Consider the following 19,647-nt stretch of genomic DNA (forward strand, 5'->3'; position numbering starts at 1 on the left):
TCCCATGACTACAGCCCTCTCTCATCTTTGCCACACAATTACAATCAGCTTTCTGTTGGATGCATCTCCTGTTTCTGTCCTTGTTAACTCAATTACATCATCACCAACTGTATTCTCTAGTATCATGTTGTGGAACAGCTGCTAAGTAAGGCCCACGTATGCCAGAATATATACAAAAGCACCAACTACTGTGCTGCCTTTAAGAGTGCTGGAAGGACACTACAGTGGTATGGAACAAGGACTTCTTTATAAATATACAATCCTTCCACATGTACTCTGGGTAAAAAACAAACGTTAGAAAAGAACACTTACTTGTTGCATTTACTCTAATATTGATGTTAAACAGACCAATATAATCATTATACCATTGCTCTATGGCAGTCATCAATAGATGCCTTAAGGCAGTGTCTCATGAACAATGTTGTGGGAAGGTTGTATGTGAGTTGCAGGCCTGGTCTTGAGAGGAGGCCTGGGGGTGAAGGTGGTGGAAAATGAGCCCGCCTTGCTTTCACCCTGCAGCAGCAGCTTCTATTCCCCAAGGCTTGGCCTGGCTTTCCACTGTGGGCATTGTGACTTGGCATATGAGGTCACAGCACCATGTAGGTTTGAGAAGTGGCCAGGCAAAAACTGAGTGGCACTGTGACCTCATGTGAGTTGCAAACAGATCATTGCAACAGTGGGCTAGCGCATGAGATTAAAGAAGTGAAGCTATAGACACTTTAGTTTTGATGTCCAAGTTGACTGATATAAAGCCAGTATTTTATACTTATTGCACCTTTTGGGATCTCAATTTACAAAGGCAGGCATCATTCTCCCCATTTTACAAAAGGGGACAAAGACGTGCCCAAGGTCAGAGTTGGTGGCAGAGCCATGAACAGAACTCAAATCTCCTAATTCCCAATCCCTTGCTCCAACCACTATACCATGTACTGACTCCTGGAGTGTGTGCGTTGCCTTATTGTTTTGTAAACAAATAGCATTTAGAGTGACAGTAAATTATTTTTTCAAATTCAATGCTCACATATTCTAGCATTATCAGTAACGCAGGTAAGTCAGTTACTTTATAATGACCATCTCCCTTCTATTCTGTAGCATCTTGATTTAGTGCAGGTATCTTGCTGCAACAAGAACCCAGCATTTGATGCCAGAGAAAAAACGCACAGGAGGAGTTACAATATTATCTCTTGCTGGCTGGCTGTGTCAGCAAGAACATTCAGTTATCACCTATTACTGCTACAGCAGAAATTAAATTGCTCCTGTTATATGCTAACTCGGCAATGGTGATCCCCCTGTAAATACGGATGCTTATAATATCTAAGAGTCAGGAAACGTGTGAATGGGAATATAATCTCAATATGCAAGAATTACTCCGGGACATAGTTAATTCTGTAGGGTGGAACGGAGATTACATGAAACAGTCCTTTTGGCAGTTTCAGCACTGAAGAATTGCAAAAGATTGTCCACAGACTGTCTCCAGTAGAAGGGACTGCAGTAGTAGGGCAGGGATAATGGCCCAGCCAGTGCTTCCCACCATCCCTCCTGGAGAATCAAGACACACTTCTCTATTAGCAGAGACTGAAGCAGCACAACTTCCCAGTATCTGAGCTATCCAAGCCTATACTTAACAGATATGCTGTTGTCTTGTACCTGGACACCCCTACAGGAACACTCCTTGACACTTCCTAGCCCCAACACCAAATGTATAGGGGAAACAGGAAAGAGTTGATTAATGAGGGAGTATAGTGGCTGAGGAGAGGTTGTGTAAACAAGTACTCTGGCTAGGAATACAATTTTAGTGGGTTGTATTTATATACATATAATATACACACATTGTAACATAAATATATAAAGGGCATAGGTTGTGGGGAGGAGACAATTTTCATGGTTCATACAACGTTCAAAGGTCTGGTGGAAAAATTTTAGATTCAAACAAGATAGCAAAGACTATATGCATGTGGATGGGTGGCAGGGTATGTAGAAGAGACTGATCAACATCTTCTGAATTTTGAAATTTCAATTTTTCAAAATTACTATAAATATTCCTCTCTCCCCAGCACACCAGCTCTAGTAGACAGATATAATGCAGAGCATATGTTAAAACAAGAAACACATAACTAACCTGAGTTGCCATATTATTCTACTGTTTTCCGCTCTCCCATTTTCCCTCATCCCTTTGTTCATAACTGTTATTGTATCATGTCAATTTTGGACTGTGTTCCTTAGGCCAGGGAGAAGGAAAATAGGTCTTATATTTATAAAGGGTCTAAACATTTTGGGGCACTGTGAAAAAGTTAATCATAATTAAGTATTCTGACACGCAAATCCAAATTGCACAAGTATTTGGTCTCATACTCTTTAAAATGTAACAAATATACAGCAGAGTAGCAAAAAAGGCAGTTCCTTTTATGCCATATTTCCAAGAGCAACAACAGTTGCCATTATGCTGCTGGAGAAGATGCAAAGTTTGACTTCAATCCCATGCACACAGAACAACCTGTTAACTGCCATGCCTATACATGGTTTAAACAGTTTTTTGCCCATGTAGACAGGCTGTTGCACCTCAAGCGACTTTATCTTCCGATTTGTGCAGGTGACAACACAATCTTTACTGATGGAATTCTAAGATTTTGAGCCCATTTCTTATTATTTGCATCACAATATAGTCACTGAAACAAATAATTTGTTTCAAAACCAGCAGGTTTAGATTTAGAAATTTATGTTCCTGGTATTTTCGAAGACTTCATCATAGAGCCAGCTTTGACTAAATTCTTTAGAGCGTTCCATAGCTTCAAAAAGGCGTCTGTACTCTTCTGGGTACAAATTGCCTGTTACAATGTTTTCCGGTATTTCTAGCTCCCTTAACAGTTTACTTCCACTGTCTGGACTCCATGAGCTGAAACACAAGACATTACAAAAAAAAATTCATGTTTTAGCATTTCTTTCAGTTACAAAGAAAACAACAGTAAGGTGCAACACTGGGCACAATTAATTCTCTCAACTTCAGGCTGTCAAGAATTCCCTCAGGTGACACCAATTATTCTCTATGAATGCTGACGATAGGGGCCTCTGTCCATTAGATTCATGAGTTTAATCACAAACTTCTCAGATGGTGCATTTTCCCCTCCATTCATTGTACAACTGAAATAACAGAGAACCTAGGGCATGAATGGGTTTAGATTCCAATGCCTGGGGACAATGAAAGCCATGTTTGTTATGAGGGTGAGAGAGTCTGAAGGGTTTAATTACCCTTTTCCTTTTTTAATAATCCCTTTTCCCCCATTATATGAGGTGGTCTGTTTTACTGTACCCACTATCTCTCCCACTCATATTATGTCACTGCTATCAAATTTAGGAACTGTACAGTTCCTACAGATATCTTGACTGCATTTATTTTCAAGGCAAGGAAAAAGTATGTTTATTAATACACAGCAGCTGCAAATTAAGAGACACAAGGTCAGCTACAGATTCTGGCATAAGCAACTAGTGGAAAGTAAGCACCCTGTCAATTTGACAGTCTACAAGGAAGGAACCTGTGATACCCCTTTATACCAGTCTTCCTGACTGAGTTATAAAACGTCATTAGCATATTGCCAGGGGGATTATCCACCCACCGGAAGATTGACTACAAACCACCGGCAACACATGAAAGAAAAAACAGTTTTATTGGAATAGTTAACCAGAGGCTGGTTCTTCTCAGGGAGCATTCATTTCCCATGAATGGAAATAGAACACTAATAACCACACCACAGGGAGTAAATGGAGTAACAGTGGATAAGGAAGCCTGAATGTCTTGGAGTGAGGGGCTAAAAAATATTGGTAGGCAAAACTGACGGAAATAATTTAAAAGCTTAATTTATAAATTAGATAGTAGAAAACCACTTTAGGGCATCCAGTCTGACCCACTGCACTCTGCAATCTATTTTCAACAGTCTTATTTAATCTACTTTAGATTTTGGTATTTTGTACATATTAAACTCAATTTCTACTCAGCTTTATGCTGCACATATACATAAATCAAATGAAATAGCAAGAGCAGCTATTCAAAGGAAGTTTCCTCTCAGCTAAACCACACATGCGTGTGACATGCCAATGTAATGCTGGCAGATCTTTTAAAAACAGTGTACACACGTGAATTACTTTTTTAAAAATCATAACTTACTCAGATCAAAATCAATTTTCACCTAAACATTGAAAGGCATATCTATGACCTAGGGACTATGTCCCTACCAAACTTCAAGTTTCCATCGCCTCCTACTAGGGCTTACAGTTGTTACAACAACAACAAAAACTACCAAATTTTGTTTAGAAAAACATCTTATTCTATTCTGCCTGTGCTTTATAAACAGCCATGTTTGGTGAAACATTTTTGGTGAAACAAAAAGTTTATTCCCTGAGTGAGAACATACGAACTAAATTTCACACAAAAAGAGTTATAAGGTTGAGCAACTCTAATACAGTTGTTGCTGTGTGATCTGCTTAAAACTGGTGGTTATTTTGCTTGTCGTAGCTCAACAGTCTAACTTCTCTAGTTTGCACTGGGAGTTTGATTGTTCTGAGATTTTTAGTTTTCTGTGCTTCAGTTTACGCGAGGTTCCCACTAACAGAAACGCTATTAGAATTGGCATCCCTACAGCACTCTGCATAATGTAACTTGACATATTTTCCCATTAGGACACTATACCATTTAATGATTACTAGGGCTGTTGATTGTGATTAATCGCAGTTTTAATCGCACTGTAAACACTAGAATACCAACTGAAATTTATTAAATATTTTGAATGTTTTTCTACATTTTCATACATACTGTATTCTGTGTTGTAATTGAAATCAAAGTGTACGTTATTTATGATAAATATTTGCACTGTAAAAATGATAAAAGCAATAGTATTTTTCAATTCACTTCAAACAAGTACTGTAATGCAATGTCTTTGTGCAACTTACAAATGTAGATTTTTGTTACATAACTGCCCACAAAAACAAAAAGCAGAACTTCAGAGCCTACAAGTCCACTCAATCCTACTTCTTGTTCAGCCAATTGCTAAGACAAACAAGTTTGTTTACATTTACAGGAGACAATTCTGCCCTCTTCTTATTTACGACGTCACCAGAAAGTGAGAACAGGTATTTGCACGGCATTGCAAGGTATTTACATGCCAGATATGCTAAATATTTATATGCCCCTTTATGCTTTGGCCACTGTTCCAGAGGACACGCTTCCCTGCTGATGACACTCATTAAAAAAATAATGCATTAATTAAATTTGTGACTGAACTCCTTGGGGGAGAATTGTATGTCTCCTGCTCTGTGTTTTACCCACAATCTGCCATATATTTCATGTTATAGTAGTCTTGGATGATGACTCAGCAAATGTTCATTTTAAGAACACTTTTGCTGCAGATTTGACAAAACACAAAGAATGAGACAAAACACAATGTGAGATTTCTAAAGATAGCTACAGCACTCAACCTAAGGTTTAAGAATCTGAAGTCCCTTCCAAAATCTGAGAGGGATGAGGTGTGCAACATGCTTTCAGAAGTCTTAAAAGAGCAACACTCCAATGCAGAAACTACAGAACCTAATCACCAAAAGAGAAAAATCAACCTCCTGCTGGTGGCATCTGACTCAGATAATGAAAATGAACATGCATCGTTCTGCACTGCTTTGGATTGTTATAGAGCAGAACTGTCATGAGCCTAGACGCATGTCCCCTGGAATGGTGGCTGAAGCAAGGAACATACGAATCTTTAGCGCATCTGGCACGTAAATATCTTGCGACGCCGGCTACAACAGTGCCATGCGAATGCCTGTTCTTGCTTTCAGGTGACATTGTAAATAAGAAGCGGGCAGCGTTATCTCCTGCAAATGTAAACAAACTTGTCTGTCTGAGTGACTGGCTGAACAAGAAGTAGGACTGAGTGGACTTGCAGGCTCTAAAATTTTACACTGTTTTGTTTTTGAATGCAGGTTTTTTGTACATAATTCTATATTTGTAAGTTCACCTTTCATGATAATGAGATTGCACTACAGTACTTGTATTAGCTGAATTGAAAAATACTATTTCTTTTGTTTTTTTACAGTGCAAATATTTGTAATAAAAATAAATATGAAGTGAGCACTGTACACTTTGTATTCTGTATTGTAATTGAAATCAATATATTTGAAAATGTAGTAAACATTCCAAAATATTTAAATAAATGGTATTCTCTTATTAACAGTGCGATTAATTGCGATTATTTGTTTAATTGCTTGACAGCCCGAATGATTATTCTCTTTAACCATTATCAGCGATACAGTTTTTAATCTATATGTAAAGGTGGGGCTGCCCCTGTGTGCCCCCTTACTGCCCAGTGTTGCACTGTGGGAGTGCCCAGCTTAATTCACTTGACTGCAACAGATTCACTTTAACAGCCAGGGGCACAGAGAAGCCAGCACACATTACAGAAGAGCATATCCTCTTTTAATAAGGCTCAGGACAGGAGCAATTCAAACCAACAGTTCATAAGGCCCTCACCTCTGAATCCTGCATCTGTTCCCACACAGACTCTAATTAGACAAGTCTCCTAGAGCCTGAGAGGAAAGAACCCATGACCCACCGCAGTCTGCATGCCTTCCACTCCCATCTCTCTGAGCTCTCTCTTCCTGTTTATATAGCCCAACCCTAGGGCAGGACAGGGACCCCTCAATTTTACCCCAGCTGTTGGCTCCAGCCTGTCATTCAGACAGTAGTGCATGCCTGCACACCACAGTACAATATTTTTTGCTAATTACTTTTCTAAAATATTTTAATGCAGCATTATGTTGAACGTCTTGTTGAAATTCAGATTTATATACAAACCCAAAAATATAATGGGAAACCCTAATATTTTGAATGAGCATTTACAGAAACAAACCCATGTAAAGAAACTTGTTAATAAATTGACAGAGAAGAAAATCTTTTAACATGCAAGAAGTTTATAAAATTTAAAAATTTCCAGATTACGTTATCTGTCGATCTCTTTTAGAACGAACGCATGAACCCCTCTTCTAAACTAGCTCCATTATATAGTTTCATTTGTTTAAAAATATCCAGGTACAGAGTTGTGGGTTGGCAATGCTGATTTTGACATGCAACTTAATATTCTTATGCATGTTTGCAAACTGCAATTGAGAATACATTTATGCAAGAAAAAGAAATACTAGAAAGCATGTCTGCATTTAAAAAATAAATATTTACAGTATGCAATTACTCAGCCCCACAAATGGCAGAGTAATTTTTAATTTGTTGCTAAAATCTTCATTTCCAATCACATAGTATTTTGAGCAACTGTAAGTTTATTCTGCATGTAGTTGTATAGAATTAAAGGAACACTAAACTGTATCTGGACTAAAACAATGAGGAGTCCTTGTGGCACCTTTGAGACTAACAAATTTATTTGGGCAAAAGCTTTCGTGGGCTAGACTGGGAATGGTTGGGTCATGACAAAACCTAATTTCCCCAATACTAATTTCTCCCTACTGTTACTCACACATTCTTGTCAACTGTCTGTAATTGGCCACTCTCTTACCACTTCAAAAGTTATTTTTCATCCCTTGGTATCCTGATGTTAATTGATTTATCTCGTTAGACTGACCTCACACTTGGTAAAGCAACCCCCATCCTTTCATGTATGTATACCTGCTCCTATATTTTCAATCCATACATCTGATTAAGAGGGTTCTAGCCCACGAAAGCATATTCCCAAATAAATTTGTTAGTCTTAAAGGTGCCACAAGGACTCCTTGTTGTTTTTGCTGATACAGACTAACACAGCTACCACTCTGAAACCTGTATCTGAACTGTAAAGAATAATCATTTAAGAACAAAACACTACTAAATTGTCCTGAACCCTTCAGTCATTTGTCTGGTGAAAAATTGTAATATAACTTTTCCATATACTTACTTAAGTCTATCAATTAGTTTAGACTTGCGTTTAGCAAGACACTGTTTTATCATAAGAATAAAGGTAGATGAATTTGTGGTTGTCATGCCACCTGTAAATAAATTCCTCCGTGGTGTCATTCGTACTAAACATAAGTGGTCGTTTGGCAGCAGCTGCAACAACAAAAAGAGTTAATGAAAATAGGTCATAGTTAAGATTGCATTTCCTTGATACAAATAGTGTATTTCTTTAAGTCACAGGAAAAGACTTCTCAAAGTAAACCATTCTTTTAGTTAGCAGAAAAAGGCATGAGATTCAATGGTTGGCAGCTGAAGCTAGATAAATACAGTCTAAACATAATGTGCAATTTTTTAAAACAGTGAAGGTAATTAACCACTGATGGTGGATTTTACATCACTTTGAGTCTCTAAATCAAGAAAGGTTATCTTTCTAAAAGATATGCTATAGCTCAAACAGAAGTTATAGGCTTGATGAAGAAATTTTCAGATGAGGTTATTTTGGCCTGTTATGCAAGAGGTTGCATTAAATAATCATAATGGTCTGGCCTTAAAAAATCTGAATCTAACTCATTTTAATTATCTGTCTTTTGGACAAATATGGAATACTGTGGTGTAACATTTATTAAGACTGTCCTCCCATCTGAGAAGTGTATGAATAACTTATTTTTATCCTTAAAGATAAAGGTAGTTTTGTACTGGCAGAAAGAGATATATGACCCAATAGATCATTTCCATCTCTAATTCCCCTGACTCTATGAAGTGATCTGAAGGTATCTTAAACAATCCATTTGGTGTGTAGCCATCAGCTAAAGTGTCACCTCATATGACCTATCCTGTAATTATGGGGACATTTGATGTGTCTACAAAGCTGTCAGATATGATATAATCAAAACATGCAAAGTAACATTCAGTATTACCAAAAAAAAAAAAGAAAAGAAAAGTCCTTTATGGGTTTTATTGCTAAAAAGAGCAATCATTGGGTAATGTAATATACTGATGAGTTTTAACACCAAAGTTCAATAAAAATGGATACAAATGTCTTCATTTTTTTTTTTAAACTTCAGGATTTTCTTTCAATTTAAACATTGTCCCTGGCAATTTAAACTATTATATCTATAGCCCAAATAATTTTTGTATCATTGTGCTAGCATGAGAACATGAATTTGCACCTGAACAGTGAAGTACAAGTATTACGCAAAACATTAGAAGTAAAAGTGGATTTTGATTTTTTTTCAATTCTGTTTTACTAATCTAAAGTGTTATCAGTAGCAGCTAACACAATATATTTTTTAAAGAGATGATCCTGAACCCAAGTGTCCCTTCAAAAAGTCTCATTTTCTTCTTTTCCCATTTATTCTGTCTGCTGCACTTCTGTCACCTTGGTTAATAAAAAGATACTAGTTGGGTTCAGTTTCACTTTTGTTTATAAATCACAAATCCACTGCCTACATTTTATGCACAGAGCACATTGTGTCTGAATTTCCTATAATGAAAGAGAGTATTTCAATAAAAAACATCTCAATTAAATAAAGTGAATTCATGAATTTTCTTATAAAAATTTGTAATGCAATTAACCCCCCCAAAATCTAAATTTTGGGCCTAAATTGTTCGACAGCCTCTCTAAAGAAAGAGACCATATATGTGGGTCTTACCATGCTCTTTGGTATTGCAAGTCCCCTGGTTTTTGAATTAGTCAAAAATGAAGACCAAGGTTCCTGGGAGGAAAAAAAAAAAAGTTAAAGTTTAGAATATTTTGTCATGCCTTCGTAATTTTTTTTTTTTTAAGTCTTTTGCCAAATATTACACTAATATCGTTTCTAAAACTTGATCTAAAATTGGCGGAATATATTGAAAATAAAAACATGAACTGAAGAGTACAATGGCCCAGATTCAGGAAGTTACTTAAGCATGTACCTAACCTTAAGCATGTGAGTATCCCTATTTACTTCAGTTGAACTACTTGGGTGCTTAAAGTTAAGCACCTATTTAAGTAACCTTCCTGAATTGGGCCAAAAGCTGCAAAACTGTGGAGAAAGGAATTATTTCTCGGGAAAATACCTCCAGCTTTCCAAGTTCTTCCCACCTTTTGAAATATGGTCCTTTACAGCCAAAATTATACATGAACATTTGTATTGGCTTAATTTCTAAAAGAAACCCTAGCACGAATCCCTTTTTTGTCCAGCAACTGCCAATTCATATATGCTATAGTTCTGTCTACAGCTGCCTACTGCTTGTTCATCCTGGACTGGATCCTTCCTGCCCACTCATCTTACTCTTTCTTGTGCACCTGATGCACCTCTCTGCCCATGGGTTCTGTCTAAGTACTTATCTGGCCCCCATCACTGTTGTATCTGAGCATCTCCCATACATTTATGACTGTATGGTCACAGCCCCTGTGAGGTAGGTCAGAAATAATTCCATTTTCCAGATGGACTTCCTGCTATCAAAGGCAAATGGGTTAGCTGGTGCCAGCCTTTTAGGGGTGAGGAGAGTGGAAAAGGACAAGAAGAATCAGTGTGGGTCAGGGGTTTGAGTCAGCAGGAGCTGGAACACACTTCAATCAGCCCACAAAGTAGGAGCGTTATTTCTATTCTCTTAATGCCAACCCAAACCTTTCAATAAATACTGAAAAAAGCATGCAGCCAATCTCTAAAAGCCTGAAACACAAAATTGCTTCTGCCAAGAAAACTAAAATGCCCTAGGGATTTTAAAAAGTGCTACTAGGCTTATTTATTTAAATACCCCATTTTAAAGCTGCATTTGTCGGAGGTTTTTTTTGTTTCTTTTTAAAGCAACCTGTCCATAGTTTAACACTGCTGAGTTTCTTGTTTTTAATTTAGAAAAGATGTTCCAACTTTAAAAACGCTAGTTTTAGATTTAAACTAAAAATAATTGTTTACATTTCAATCAGATTTGACTTAAAAAAAAAGTAAATATCTGGGGTAACAAAGTGAATAAGTACATTTTATGTCACAAATTCTGAAGACAGGAAGTTCTAAAGAAAATGTTCACAGATCATTAACTATAATGGTACCCTTATAAAAGCATTTTCAACACAGAAAACTAAAAATATGTAGCGTTTTAGAAAATTTCATTGTTTACTATAAAAAGCATTTAGCTCAGTAGACATCATCATAGACAGTACAAAATACTCACCATGTGCAGAAGCTTAATTTCACAGGCTGTTTGCCATAGCACGCTTAATGCTTGATAACTCCTTAGTTCACCAGGTTTTGCAGTCAATACCTGACAGAAAGACAAAGTTGGGAAAAAAAAGAAGATTATTTCTGTATCTATTCACTCCAAAATCCTTATAAATGTGACTTAAGTTCTCAAGAGACAGCAAATTCAAAGTTAAGTCTAAAATTTCAAGCTCCACTCACTTAAGCTCTACTCTAAGCTCAACCTTAGACCTCACACAACATGCATCACACATTATTTTAGGCCTCCCTGTCAGATGAACACATTAAAAAAACAGATTCCACCATAAAACCACTTCATTTCATACAATATTTTAATATTTAAAATTACCTACTTAAACTGCATAAGAACATCTATATTAACCTCTTTACTAGGAGAGTGAAAGAAGTCTTATGAAAGAACAAGAAAATACTCACCCATTCACTCTACCTCTACAAGAGTCAAAGGATTACCCAAGTTTGGGATATGTTATTGTTATTGCATAGATTTCATTTTACATTAAAGCTAGTACTATTCCTAAGAAAGAGGATCATGCAGCCAATTTGTTAAAATAGCTCCAGATGATGGATTGTGTGAATGCCAAAAAGGTTTTCTAAGGCACCTTCATAAGAAGCCTGGCAATTCAACTCAATACTATATGTCAAACAACTTCCAGAAAGGAAAAAACCCAACATTTCAGTTAATCCTGAACTGAGCAAAGACAGAAGTGCGTGCATCTATTGTGGAGTGATTTCATTTTTAACTATAGATTTGACACAATGATCAACTGAAAAACGGAGCCAGATGTACCCTTACCTAGGGAAGTGGATTCCAACAGTATTTATCCAAGACAGGCATTCAGCTCATATCAGGGTGAGGGGGGCGCTTTTGGGGGAGGGGTTACAGAAATTGCATGAAGAGAGTGGTAAATTAGTGTAAGGAAGTAACACCATAGTGGTGACACTAAAAGAAATGGACTGCCCTTTTTGCCAATCATTTTATCATTAAAGAAAATCACTGCTGAACTGCAAATTTAGTGGTATTTAAACCCCTTATTTTAAAAGGGAATACAAATTTAGAAATTATTTAGTATTTATAGTATTTAGAAACATATGGGATAAACTGGATTACATAGGTACATCTAGAAATCCTAATATTTACAAGAAATACCTGATATTTATATCAAGATTTAGTAGGATTTGTTTGTAAAAAAAAGATATGAAAATCACAGGTGTAGGTCTCCCAGTGGAATGTGGTCCCCACTGAAAGAATATATATTACTTTCAGCCAGATCCTCCCTGGAAGAGCACGAGCAGTGGCGCCAATTCAGATGTTTCTTCGAGGGAAGGCAGATTCTGGTGTTCCCCACCCTGCCAGGGAGGCGTTCCAGCCCATGCTTGTGTCACCCCCGTGTCAAGGATGCTGAGTCTCTCTCAGCCAGGGACTCCTCTCTCGTACTTACAAAGCACATGAGCTGGTGCCACCAGTAGTTGAATTCTTGGTGGACTCCCCTGTTGTACAGGAACAGACTCCCTGTGTGCCAGGGGTTGCAACACCATTTGGCTGGGCCACACCTGTTTGTACGGAGGAGCAGCTGGTCAAATTTCAGTGGCAATGTGACCATGCAGCCAGAGCAATGCTCCAGGCCACTCTGGCAGCAGCCATACTGATTTAATACAGAATCACTGCTTAAACGGTGTTGGGCCACGCTCCCCAGTTCCTGCCCGGTGACCTCTAGAACTTTGGGCAATTGCGAAGACTTTGGCAGGAGGGGGCTTCACTGGATCCCTCTCTTCCAGCATGCAGGGTGGCAGGCCAAATAAAATGATGCCAGGCTGGATGTGGCCCCTGGGCCACCAGTTGCCCATCCCTTTCTTTTGGTCTGGTGGTAAACCCCCATGATAGTTTTCAAAGTAGACCGTTAAGATGGAGTGTTCATTTATGAAAAGCCAATCTGAATACCAAGCACCAGGGGAGGGGGCTGCATCAACAGAGGTGATCCCAAAGGGAGTCACAGCATGAAAAAGTCTGGGAACTACTGTTACTGCATTAAAAAAAATATACAACAGAAGTGTTGGTTTTCCATCAGGCACCAGCATGTCTTCAATATATCTGGCTTCTACTGACTGTCCCTCACATGAAGAGCACTCTAATTTGTGACACTCACTTCCTTTAAAACACACTGTGTTTTCACAGACAAACATTCCTTCAGGAGGAGCAAGCAGCAGAGAGACAGTCCCTCCCACTTTTGTTAGAAAAATATCCTTAATAAAAAGGAAGAACATTTTTTAAGCAACACATGGACAAAATGCCTCTACACAGAATGTTCTAGAGTTTTCAATGAAGCATCAGCTTCTCTTTATTAATCAGTGAAATCTCTTGTACTTAAACATACCTTGTACTCTTTTTCACTAACAAACATGTTCAGTTCTATTCTTCCATATCTGTATATGGAACTGCGTTCATACATGACAAAGATAAGCTTCCAAAGAATGTTTCTTTCCTTTTTTTGGGGAAGGAATCCAATAATTTTTACAGGAACATCTGTTTTGAAAATGAGCAAAGGTATCTTTGAATTTTCAAATATGTACTGCACAACCTCAACAACACTAAAGTGTAAGTTACAACCATGAGAGCAAGCATTATTTTAACCTGAATGTATTTACAGATTTTGTTGTTGCTCAGGTATGGCTTACAGTATGGCCCACCACTGAATGCAGTTTGTGTCTGTCTGAATCTCCATTAAAGAGGTGCAAACAATTGACACTACATATTCCACCATACACTGTTTTACCTCTTACTAAAATGCCAGACTACTGGGCATGTAGTATCTATGAGTCATATCTCTGTATTAAAGAAGATGATAGATGTACTCCACTCCATTTTATACAAAATTAAGCAAGGCCCTCAAGCACCTGCCAAACTGCCTCTGAGGCCTCAATTACGTACCCACAACATTAGGTTGATTTTCAATTTACCTGCTGTCCAAGGAACTGCCAAGATGCCCAAATTTTCAAAAAGTTTCTCAGAGTACATAGCAGGTGGTTTCATAGATCCACAGCCCAAAGGGTCCAATCTGAAGAAGTCACAATAAACAACTTCTAATTGTCCATGTAGGCTGTTCTCCAGAGACTGAAAGCAATGGTGAAGTTAAATTTTAAGTTTTCAACACCAATAATTTAGACATATCCTAGGCATTTTTCCATCTGAAAACAAAAACTCAATGAATTATCTTTAAAATAAAAAGATTCTGTAACTACTAGTTAAAAATAACAAACATTGCTCACAGACCTAGCTATTCAAATGTTGCATGTAGGCCAGCTACTTTTATGATGCAAGGCAGATGTATTTTTTACATATTTAGCATTTGCTCAACTGGAACTTTACAATGCACTATTAAACTTGTGTAACCTTTGGTAATTTTTAACAAACATTTGATTAGCATAACAACTAAAAATGAATATACACGAAGAAGTTGAGTGAGTTGCTCATGCTTATGCCAAGTCAATAGCAGAGCTGGAAACAAGCAGGAATCTTGGCTCCCAAATCTCAGTTTCTCTGAAACAGCAAAAAAAGCTCCAAATCTGCAGACCTCCAGGCCCATGCAAAGCCCCACTAAAATCATGGACCCAACAGTCTACATGCCTGGAGTCAACTGCAGGATCCAGGACAAAAGTTTAATCAGGTGAAATAATCATTGAAAGTAGATAAGAATATTTGTAGAAGCTTCTGAAGACCACATGAAAACTATCTTGCTTAAAAACACAGTCAGGACTATTTAGGTGACTATTAGCCACAAATCTAAGTATGTCCCTGTTTAACGAGACCTCAACTCGAAATCCTGCACAAACAGGAGAAACTGACTGGCTATATATGAGAAACAGTGAAAGGCAAAGTGCTGTCAAATGTGCAAAGTAAACAAATTAAAAAAGAAAAATATTTTTTCCTGCCATCTTTAACTTGTATCTATCTTAGATGTTACTTGTAACAGGTAAAAAAATTCAAACAGATGTGTGATTTTAAATTAATTTCTCATTTTCCTACCTCACTGCAAATTTCAGATCCCTTAGAAAAAAAACATACCTGTAAATCTGGAAGGAAAGCTTTGTCACTCTCCAGAGCTACCACTCGGGCACCTGCATTGAGTAGCGTCCGGGTCAAGACTCCAGGACCTGGAAAAATCATCATTGTTTAGCTCTATCCTTTAACATGGACTCCCAAAGGACATAACTGGTGCACACGCCTTTCAAGAAGGAGAAAAATAAGTTTACCTAAATATTGGAGGGGGAGCAGGAGGGAGGTGGAGGGGGACAGAGATTAGATAAAGAATTATGCCCTAAGTCTGCAACATGTGAGTAAAATTAAGCATGTGTGCAAATTTTTGCGGCATAAGAGCTTTAGACAGTAGTCAGACACGCTCTCCCAAATTTCTGGAGATCTCTACAGTTGTTCTACAATTTTCTCTTCAAGCTCTGACAGTCTAAATGGACCTTCAGCCTTGATCTGCATTGCTACTGTTTAGCAGCTGAGCGTCTCCTGTGCAGTGACTGAGACATATGTGGTTGTACCGTAAAGAAAAAGGCAGTGTGGATATACTGAGACCACATTTACTGGACTTGTGATAAGAAGTTTTTGAAATAAAAGGTGTGTATGTAGTTCAGTCAAAAATGTTTCTATGCTGAAATGTAGGCTTACAGGTAACATAATATACAATACCAAAATAATAATTTAATTAAAATTAATTGTATTTAACTGTTCATGCATATTCAAAATTACTTTTTCCTTTATTAAATGAACTGGTGAGGGAAAATAACTAATGAGGCAACAGCAATCCCTAGCTTTTCAATGTTTCTCCCCATGTGGTAATGCCATGAGCCCTACACTTTAGACACTCTGTTCTGAGTTCTGTTTGAAATATTTAGACAATGTGCAGAACAGGGAAAGGTAATGCCAGCAAAGCCAATGGTAAAGCTTCCTTTCACATCAGTGGGGCAGCATCAGGCACTTTTCCATAAGAGCTCCAGACACAGAGAGCAGGCAGGACCTAATTTCAATATCACATGCAAAGAACAACCAGTAGGACACAACACCCCACTATTGCACTGCAGTGTCAGCACTTAATATGAACCAGTATCAGGGTGTAGAGATTGAAGCCGTGATCATAACCTTCCAGCAAAGATGCAAGACCTTATCGTGTTACTGAAACAGAACTTTCTAGCATTAAAACTACTCCTAATGAAGTCTGATAATTTCTTTATAATCACCATCCCTCTTCAAATACTAAAGCCTAAAGTCAGTTTTGCAGAGACCTGCAATCAGATTTAAGTTCAATGCACTAACTTTTCAGGCTGTGCGGATTGCCAACCTAGCCCCAGAATATCAGACCAATTCTGAAGACACTGGACAAGACCCACCACTTCACTCTTTTTTCCCCCCAGCATTATGTTTTACGTCGTTTTGCTTAGGTCTTTCCAAAAATATTAAGTTCATATTTCCGTGTGAACATTTACAAGGTTTCCCTTCATCCCATCCCCAATGACCATTAGCCACCAAGCCCAACTGTCCCGCTAACACAGAGGCTCCTACCCAGCACCAGGTGCGGTCAGGGCCCTAACGATAAAAGAGCTGGGGCGCAGTTGCCCCGTTCCCAGAATAACCCATTGGCTTTCCCCGCCAGCCTGGGGCCCTGCCTCGAGGTGGCTCCCCCAGAGCTGACGAGGCCCAGCCGACACGTTTGAAAGATTTAAACTCAGACGCTGACAGGTTTTTAAGCAGCTCTTAGTCTCCCAGCTCCCTCCTCCGCGACCCCAGCCCCGGCGCATGAGGGCGAGGTCTGCCGCGGCCCAGCGGGTCCGTGCTCGGCGCTGCAGGAAGCGACACGGGCAGGGCCGCGGGGGGCGCTTACCCGGCTCGCACTCCAGGACGACGGGCTCGGGGCCATGGGCCGAGCCACACTCCAGGCTGGCGCGCACGGCGCGGGCCAGGTCGGGGCAGGCGATGAACCTGCGCAGCGGGGGGGAGGGCCGCGCCCTCTCCAGGACCAGCCGCGCCGCCTCGGCCGCCTCCGGGAGCCGCAGCTGGAGCCGGCAGTGCGGGTGCTGCCGCGACTCCTGCCCCAGGCCGCGCCGCGGAGCCCGGCAGCCGGGGAGGCCGCACAGCAAGGGCCTGAGCGCGGCGGCCGCGGCCCCCAGAGCCGCCAGCACCGAGCGCCGCCCGCTGAGCCCCGGGGACGGCAACGTGGCCAGCATCTCCGAGTCCGAGCCGCACCCCCACGTGGGTGACCTTCCCGGCCAGTAAACACAGGGCAGGGCGCAAGCGCCCGGGCTACGTCACTTCCGCTTCCGCCAGCAGGCGGCCGTACACGGTCCCAGGCTCTCTAGCTTCTCCGCTCTATGATTTTGGGCCGTCAAGTTTCCTCTTCTCTATGGTGCCAGCCCTGCGTCGCCGGGAGTCCGCAGCAGAGCCCGCTGGAGACCTCCGCACCCAGCGTCGGCCATGGCCGCCCGCAGCCCCGCCGGGGCAGCCGGGCACCTAGGTAGGAGATGGAGGCTCCTCTGCCTACCCACCTTCCCCTGCCCGCGCGGAGCCGGGGGCGGGACCCCGGGCGGGGGTCAGCCGGGAAGGGGCAGAGGCGAAGGAAGCGGGGTGGCGGCTGCGGGGCTCGGAGCCCGGCTGGCCGCGGCTCTGTGGCGGGCAGAGCGCCGTGCCGCCGCGCGGGAAGATGCGGGGACGGGTCATGGGGGGCGGGGGTGTCGATGCGGGGCGGGGGGCGCGACGTGGAGCCGGGCGGAGGCTCTCACATCAGCCCGCGGGAGGGCAAGGAGCCTGGGGCCGAGATGCCGCCTCTCCCGGCGCGCAGCCCGCTGCCAGTGCCGCCCTTGGGGACGGGTAAACACCCCGCGGGGCGGCGGGCCGGGGGCTGGGTCTTGCTCTGAGGGAGGACCCCGGCGGGTGGCTGGTCGGAGGGGAGCCTGCGAGGTCGCTGCGCTGCTCTGGGCGGGAGCGCCCGGCGCACTGGGGAGTCCAAAGGCTGGTTAACAGTCGGCGCTAGAAATTCACCTCATGTCTGATTTTCATGTGTTTGTTTATTTGGTGTTTGAATGGGTCTGAAGCCATGTAACTTCTAGAGCAATGGAAGAGACAGTCATACATATTAATATGATCTGACTGCAGCACGGTGTGAGTAATGAAAATGTCACCAATGGTTGCTCAACCTTATAAACCAAGTTTCAGAGTAGCAGCTGAGTTAGTCTGTATCCGCAAAAAGAAAAGGAGGACTTGTGGCACCTTAGAGACTAACAAATTTATTTGAGCATAAGCTTTCGTGAGCTACAGCTCACTTCATCGGATGCATGCAGTGGAAAATACAGTGGGGAGATTTATATACATAGAGAACATGAAACAATGGGTGTTACCATACACACTGTAAGGAGAGTGATCACTTAAGGTGAGCTATTAGCAGCAGGAGAGGGCTGGGGGGAGAGGGGGACCTTTTGTAGTGATCTTATAAACCAAGATATTAATTACATATTGCTTTCCTTATAATTTAGGAGTTCTGCTGGAGGTCAGCAGATGAAGCTGAAGATTAAATAGGAAGGCTTATTTTAGAAGGTATTTGATTAATTTGAAGTGACCCACTCTACCTCCAAGCCTCTGGAGTCATAGGTGAATGGGCTTCTGGTACTTGTGAATAGGTTCAGTGCCTGCCTCTGCTTCTGGGCCTAACAGAGCGCACTTGACATGATACTTGTCACTTACACTATTGCCCTGTCCACCAGGCTTTGACTAGCAGCTGTGAAACTTCATATAATGGTCATTTTCGCTGTTGCTGTGGTAAAGCTCTAAGGTGCAACATAGGCAATGGAGATGGCTATCTGCATACTCAGGACTGAATTGGTTTAAATGTCCTTTATAATTGGAAGGTATCTTCACAACTATAAAGTCTAGCAACTATTTTTTTAAATGAGCTTACATTCTGGAGAAACTGATAGCGTAAACTTTTCCCCACCACCCCGTTGCCAGGGAAAGTATCTTGTTGGTCACTGGGGTGTAAATTTTTCAAGTCCCGGAAACAAAATACGACATTTTGGGGTTTGTGCCAGTGCTTTGGACACTTGGAATTCCTTGACCCTTTGGCATCTCCAATCAAATAGTTGATTTAGGCCCTGATTCTGCAACTGCATTTGAGTACCATGTTTCAGAGTAACAGCCGTGTTAGTCTGTATTCGCAAAAAGAAAAGGAGTACTTGTGGCACCTTAGAGACTAACCAATTTATTTGAGCATAAGCTGATGCATCAGATGAAGTGAGCTGTAGCTCACGAAAGCTTATGCTCAAATAAATTGGTTAGTCTCTAAGGTGCCACAAGTACTCCTTTTCTTTCTGAGTACCATGTTAATCTTCACTGAATCTTAGGGGGAAAGAATCTGTTCAGCTGAGTGCTGCGTAAATTCTCAATCTATTTTTGAATGAGGTTTTTGTTTTTAATTGAGAAATTAGTAACAGAGAGCCCAACAATTTACTGATCATAAAGCGTTCTGTTTTCTTAGA

At 40.7% G+C, this 19,647-nt stretch overlaps 2 protein-coding genes across 8 annotated transcripts in view; one reads left to right on the forward strand and one right to left on the reverse strand.

The window, feature by feature from the left end:
• Positions 1 to 303: 303 nt before the first annotated feature.
• On the reverse strand, positions 304 to 17,372 carry TFB2M (transcription factor B2, mitochondrial). Its single transcript, XM_077813491.1, has 8 exons — positions 17,004 to 17,372; positions 15,182 to 15,270; positions 14,077 to 14,230; positions 13,494 to 13,642; positions 11,075 to 11,164; positions 9,571 to 9,633; positions 7,920 to 8,071; positions 304 to 2,893 (listed from the first exon to the last, which is right to left on the reverse strand). The coding sequence occupies exons 1-8, from the start codon at positions 17,344 to 17,346 to the stop codon at positions 2,707 to 2,709; spliced, it is 1,227 nt and encodes a 408-aa protein (XP_077669617.1). The 5' UTR covers positions 17,347 to 17,372; the 3' UTR covers positions 304 to 2,706.
• Positions 17,373 to 17,472: 100 nt separating this feature from the next.
• CNST (consortin, connexin sorting protein) overlaps positions 17,473 to 19,647 on the forward strand; it is a 105,760-nt gene continuing 103,585 nt past the window's right edge. For 3 of the 7 annotated variants that reach the window (XM_077813493.1, XM_077813492.1, XM_077813498.1), the window contains exons 1-2: positions 17,473 to 17,633; positions 18,649 to 18,709. The gene's annotated coding sequence lies outside the window, so the exon portion shown is untranslated. Of the gene's footprint in view, positions 17,634 to 18,581; positions 18,764 to 19,647 lie in introns of those variants that run through there. The other 4 variants (XM_077813496.1, XM_077813497.1, XM_077813494.1 and 1 more) reach the window with 4 other exon arrangements.

The sequence above is a fragment of the Eretmochelys imbricata genome, chromosome 3 (assembly GCF_965152235.1).
Source record: "Eretmochelys imbricata isolate rEreImb1 chromosome 3, rEreImb1.hap1, whole genome shotgun sequence".
NCBI classification, from domain to species: domain Eukaryota; kingdom Metazoa; phylum Chordata; order Testudines; family Cheloniidae; genus Eretmochelys; species Eretmochelys imbricata.